Source organism: Tupaia chinensis, unplaced genomic scaffold (assembly GCF_000334495.1).
Source record: "Tupaia chinensis unplaced genomic scaffold, TupChi_1.0 Scaffold000088_1, whole genome shotgun sequence".
NCBI classification, from domain to species: domain Eukaryota; kingdom Metazoa; phylum Chordata; class Mammalia; order Scandentia; family Tupaiidae; genus Tupaia; species Tupaia belangeri.
Window position 1 is genome coordinate 1,459,830 of NW_006159550.1, and position 6,183 is coordinate 1,466,012.

Below are 6,183 nucleotides of genomic sequence, written 5' to 3' on the forward strand. Positions count from 1 at the left end.
CCCCTGCAGGTCCCGGCTCCTGACATTCGCTGTGGTTCCAGTCCCCGGCACTGAAGGCTGGGTTCAGAGATTCCCAGCTGCACTCACAGAATAGTGATTTTTTTTTCCCCTCCCTGAATTCTTTAGCTGCCAAAGAGGGGGAAAAAAGCAAGAGCTGCTCTTAAAAGAAGTTGCCCTTGCTGGTGCTCAGGGTAAAAATAGAGGCGGCCTTTGGAACGCGCTGGCCCTGGCTCCAGGCATCCCGCGAGCTGGGCTCCGCGGCGGCCGCGTTCCGGCGTGATCCCTGGAAGCTGCCAGCAGGTGTTGCTCAAGGTACAGTAGCAGGGCCGAGGAGCCGGACGAGGGCCCGGGGTGTGGGGAAGCTCCGAGGGAGGGGGCAGGAAGTGAAAGAGAAACCAAACCGAGGAAGCCAAAGGAGGCGCTGCTGAGGAGCTGGGCTGACCAGCTCCTGCCCCAGGCCCTGAGTTCTTAAGGGAAGAGCTTCCCCCCCCAGTCCAGAATATTCCATAGAGGCTGGGTTAACTTGCCTGCTTCCCCTGCCTCCCCACCCTGATTCCCACTGAATGAGGAGGCAGTTCCTCTGCGGGGCAGCTCAGAGGTGGAGGGCTCAGGTGGAGCAGGGCGTCCCTGGTGGTGTGGGCTGATCAGGCAGGTGGGCACTCAGAGGCAGCAGACCGCCCACGTGGTCTTGGAGTTGGACGTGGCCGATGGCTCCTCCCGTTCCTGTGCTGCGGACTCCCGTGACACCAACGTTTAGGAAGAGCCACCGGCCTTCTGTGGTTTTCTGACCACTGCGTTTGACCCTGTAGTTTAGTGTTAGGGATCCCATTCCATAGATGGGAACACCGAGGCCCGAGTGAGCAGTGGGGCTGTTTTAACTTGCCTGCTTCCCCTGCCTCCCCACCCTGATTCCCACTGAATGAGGAGGCAGTTCCTCTGCGGGGCAGCTCAGAGGTGGAGGGCTCAGGTGGAGCAGGGCGTCCCTGGTGGTGTGGGCTGATCAGGCAGGTGGGCACTCAGAGGCAGCAGACCGCCCACGTGGTCTTGGAGTTGGACGTGGCCGATGGCTCCTCCCGTTCCTGTGCTGCGGACTCCCGTGACACCAAGGTTTAGGAAGAGCCACCGGCCTTCTGTGGTTTTCTGACCACTGCGTTTGACCCTGTAGTTTAGTGTTAGGGATCCCATTCCATAGATGGGAACACCGAGGCCCGAGTGAGCAGTGGGTCGGATCTGGGTGTGTTTTGTGTCCCCACACTTTGGGGGAGGTGGCGATATTTTCAGGACACGAGCTTCATGTGTGGGGGCAGGGGTTTGATGTCTGGAGATTGTTGCTCTCCAATAGTTCTCAGCAAAATGGGTAGGGAAGTTCCCTTCTGATAAAAGGTTCGAGTTCAAGGGCGGGTTTGGGGTTCACTATCACTCATCCTGTTCTGGTCTTTGCCACTCGGAACCCCTCTCTCCCTCTACAACCTAATGATTTTATTTTCTACTTCATTTCTGCATATGCAGTTCTTAGAATACTCTTCTTCCCGCCCCCACGTGCAGCTTAGCACCCACACTTTCTCTGTATCTAACCCAGAAAGACCCTTTTACACAGAAAACTCACGGTGTCCTAAAGGAACCTGCCTAAGCCACACATCGGGAGGCCAGAGCCTCTATATTTTGCTTGTGGGCACAGTGAAAAGTTTATTTTATGCATGTTAAATCCTGCATACAAAACAACATATCTGGTCATATGGCTTTCATTAGCTCCTAATTTTGCACATTTTATCCAACTTGTCATAGAACCCGGCGTAGGCTTCAGCTATACTTCTTCAAACAACCCTTCTCCACCACTCTTGTCTGAGGATTCCCTCCTCCTGTTACTACTTTCCAGGCTTACCAGCAAACCCCCGCCTCCCCAAAGTCCCTTGAAACCGTACCACTATTTCAAGGAAGGTTCATTTCTTTTCCTTAATCTCCTGTTCTATTTGTAACAATTTAGAAATCATAAGACTTGAAGTTCTCCTAAAGAATGGTGCATGAAGTTTTTTTTTCTTTTTTGAATTTGTTAGTTTGTTTTAAATTTCTTTCTTTCCTCCCTTCCTTCCTTTTTTATCTTCCTTTCTTTTGGGCTGGTTGGCATGGGATCCTAAAGACCCGAAGGGTACCCATGAAGTTCTCTTGCAGAGAATGACTGTTTCCAGAGTTCTGGGTGACAAATGATTTATGAAGCTGGCATTCAGTTTCAAGATGTAAAATAACAGTGTGAGTCAGGGGAGCGTAGAGCATCATTATGTGGCCACATATATTTTTTTCCTATTTTTTTCTCAGTGAAATAGCCTATTTAAAAAAAAAATAAAATGAGCATCTCTATAAAGAACACTACGAGTTTTCTTCCCTGGAAGAAACAATAAAATACTTTGTAAATAGGGGCAACTTCATGAAGTAACAGATGCTTTATGTCGAGACATAACACTGAACCTGAGTATAAAGAGACATGTGTTCGCAAGTAGTAAAAGAAAAGTTAAAAGCCGGACACTCATGGAGATCTCTCTGTTTGACTCCGATATTTTTCGAAAAGGTAGACTAGTCCCAGCTAGAGGTTTCACAGGCTCTGTGCATCCCCCTGTCTGTAGTGTTTCAGAGCCAGGAAGGCTTTCCATTAGATAATGAATTATGAAATGTCTCACACTGGAAAAAACAGTCATCTGCTGATGTCATACTAATTCTAACCAATTGCAAGGAAGTCCCAGCCCCCCTGTTAGCATGGTACCAACGTGTGTGTGAGTGTACAAGTAAGTTGTACAGTATAAAACTTCCCAGTGCCAATAGCATGAAGAGGAACTCAGACAGCTCCTACACCACATGATACAAGAGCCGGCTGCTGTCAGAGAGGGAACCGGAAAGGTAATGTCTTTTAACTCTTACTTATGAGCGCTTGACACATTCAAAGTCAGAATGACTAGAAGGAATTTTACAACTTATTGGCACTTCCATGCACATGGTGGTTTGTACCTTTTTATATTATGCAGGCAGGTTAAGACAGCTTCTAATCGTCCTAGGGCATGCAAATAGATGATGAGTTGATACAACCCACTCTGCACATATATACAAGTACACATGCCAAAGAGAAAGCTATTTTTAAGAGTTAGAGTCGCAAACAGTAAATTCAGGGAACACACACATACTCACACGCAGAGAGAATCCAAATATTGATAAGTTGCACTTATCTAAATGGTACTACTAGGATTCTAGAGTTGTTTGGAGTCATTAAACTTTGAGTTGTATTTCAGACTCTCTTGTAAAACTTAATTGGACTACAAAATGCTTTGAGTACTGTGTATGCAACTCCAACTAGGTGGATGATAAGTTCTGTAGTGGAAAGCTGTTTTATTAAACTATTATAACACAAATGCTCCCACTTCCCCCACTCATTCACCATCCCCCCACTAGGAAAAAAAAGAGGCTTTTAAGGCACTATTGACAAAGTTTTAATAAAATAGCAGGGTAATTGATGATCCTAAAGTTAAAACCCCAAAGGTGTTGGGAGGATTGTAACAGAGAAAAGTCTTGCAAGGAGTGGTTTTGGAAGAGGGGGCAATGTGTGCAATTCAGAGACGCATCGTTACCTGTGCAAACTGCAATTGCAACTTGGTGTCGCAGTTTTCTCCTCTGTTCCCTTGCACTCAGACCTTAGGCCAGTAGAAATGATATTTATTAACTCTTGCCATCCAGACTGCATTGCATGGCTGTAATACTCTGAACACGCTAGATGTCAGATAGAAGCTTGATTGTAGCTTCGGAAACCAAGAGGGCTTATGTGTGGGAAAGAAACCCAGAGGGAAGGAAAGCTGTAACAGATGGACCCCTTAAAGATACTTCTGCAAGATAAAAGCAATAAGACAGAAAATGAAAAAAAGGGGGGAGGGGGAGAGAACTTAAAAAAAAAAGAAAGAGAACGTCAGAAAGGCATTGTTTTAAAATTCACATTTTTCTTTTCTTTTCTTCTTCTTTTTTTTTTTTTTTTGTGAACAGTAAAATCCATGGTGATTTCTTCTGTGCTGTTCCTTTGAGGGAAATAAATGATCAAGGAGCCCTTCTATGAATGCACTGGTCTGGACAGGTTAGGGGGCAAGCTGAAAAAACTATCACGTGACAGAGGAAACTACTTTGCCAATATATTTTAGAGATTCTTTTCTCATAGGGCCAGTTATTCAAGTCATAAGAGTGCACTCTTTTCATAAAAGAATGTGGGAAAGGCCAAATGAATTTTGCATTTTAGCTGTGAAGTCTGGGCAAATGGTAGTAGGCTGAAATCTCTGTGTGTCCAGAGTGAAAGAGGGGGAGGCAAAAGAGGAGAGGCAGTGAAGGCTTTCCTAGCACTGGGGGGTACAGTACGAAAATGCTGCCTGCCCTTTGGATATTTCAGTGACTGCTGCGTCTTGCAGTTGGGAAAAGTAGAATGTATTATCGGACCCCAAGCAAAAGTTCGGTTGCACTCCCCTCAGGTGGCCTGCCCCTGTGGACCGCCCTGACATTTAAATATAAAGGAAAGGGGAAAGGGGCCATCTCTGGGGGTCCCACCAGGCCAGAGCAATCTGCTGGCCCCTGGAGTTCCCTGGCCCCAGCCCTCAGCTCTGACCTCCCCCACCTGTCAGAAGGGCCTCCCAGAGGCACCCTGAGCCCCACCTCACGGCAGGTGGTCCTTTAGTCACCTGGAGTCGGTGGTTAGGTCACGGGGGTGTTCCGGGGGGGTGGTGGGGCCAGATTTTTTTCCATCAAGTTGTTTCTGTTGACTGAAGCTGTGCATTGGTTTGGGGGATTTCCTCTTCCTCCAAAAAGGAGGAGGAGGGTGAAGGAAGACGACTGCTGCTGAGAGAAGGGGGGAAAAGTGAACAAAATTGGGAGAATTTCTTTTAGAAGGGAGCGTAGAACCCGGAGAATGGTGGTGTTTGAAGAGAGGTGTGTGTGAGGGAGCAAGGAGCCGAAGAAAGCAGCCTGTCAGAAACGGGCTGTCCCTCCCCTCCCTGATCACAGCCCTTACTCACAGGCAAACTCCCCCCTCTCCCATTCACTCACTCACTTAGGGCCAATCCGTTCTCTCTCTCTCCCTCTCTCTCTCCCCCCTCTCCCTCTCTCTCTGTCCCCCCTTTCCCTCTCTCTTTTCTCCCCCTCTCTCCCTGTCTCTCTCTCCCTCCCATCCTCTCTGTCTCTGTCTGTCTCCCCCCACCCTGTCTCTCCCTCCCTCTCTCCCTCCCTCTCTCCCTCCCTCCCTCCTTCCTTCTCTCTTACTCGGAGACAGTCAGAACTCTCCTCCCTGACAGCCACAAACCTACAGCCCTGACTGCATTCAGAGAGGGAACCTGCGAACCAAACTTCACAGAAAACTTTTTGTTCTTGTTCCAGAGAATTTGCTGAAGAGGAGAAGGAAAAAAAAAAGCCCCAAAAACCTGTGCGTGGGGGGGGAGGAGAAGCAGGGCCTTTTAAAAAGGCAATCACAACAACTTTTGCTGCCAGGATGCCCTTGCTTTGGCTCAGAGGATTTCTGTTGGCAAGTTGCTGGATTATAGTGAGGAGTTCCCCCACCCCAGGATCCGAGGGGCACAGCGCGGCCCCCGACTGCCCGTCCTGCGCACTGGCCACGCTCCCAAAGGACGCACCCAACTCGCAGCCAGAGATGGTGGAGGCCGTCAAGAAGCACATTTTAAACATGCTGCACTTGAAGAAGAGACCCGATGTCACCCAGCCGGTGCCCAAGGCGGCGCTTCTGAACGCGATCAGAAAGCTTCATGTGGGCAAGGTGGGGGAGAACGGGTTTGTGGAGATCGAGGATGACATTGGGAGGAGGGCAGAAATGAATGAACTTCTGGAGCAGACCTCAGAGATCATCACGTTCGCGGAGTCAGGTTAGTGCTGGCGGTCGGCGGAGGGGCGCGGGGGAGGGGGCAGACGTTTCTTTGACAGTCCCGGGAGGAACTTCTTTTCCCTCCAGCTGAAGCTGCCTGGGAAGGCTATTAGTTATTAGGGGACGGTAGCGGACGGAGGGGAGGCAGGCGGGGCAGAGGACGCCACAGAAATGGCTCGCTCGCTCGGTGAGCTCTGCCTGGAGGGGACTCGCTTACACTTGCTCAAGTCCGCCGGCGACACCGCGAGGAAGCTCCGGGGCCAATCGGAGATGGCAGACCGGCAACGAGAGGGTCA

The 6,183-nt window shown here is 49.5% G+C and overlaps 1 protein-coding gene across 3 annotated transcripts in view; it reads left to right on the forward strand.

Annotated features, from left to right (window-relative positions):
- The window catches only part of INHBA (inhibin subunit beta A), a 21,270-nt gene that overhangs the window by 3,538 nt on the left and 11,549 nt on the right, over positions 1-6,183 (forward strand). The window contains exons 1-2 of one of the 3 annotated variants that reach the window (XM_027769760.1): positions 154-312; positions 5,389-5,888. In XM_027769760.1, the coding sequence (XP_027625561.1) occupies positions 5,501-5,888 (388 nt within the window). In that variant the 5' untranslated portion in view covers positions 154-312; positions 5,389-5,500. Of the gene's footprint in view, positions 1-153; positions 313-2,754; positions 2,890-5,388; positions 5,889-6,183 lie in introns of those variants that run through there. The other 2 variants (XM_014585756.2, XM_027769759.1) reach the window with 2 other exon arrangements.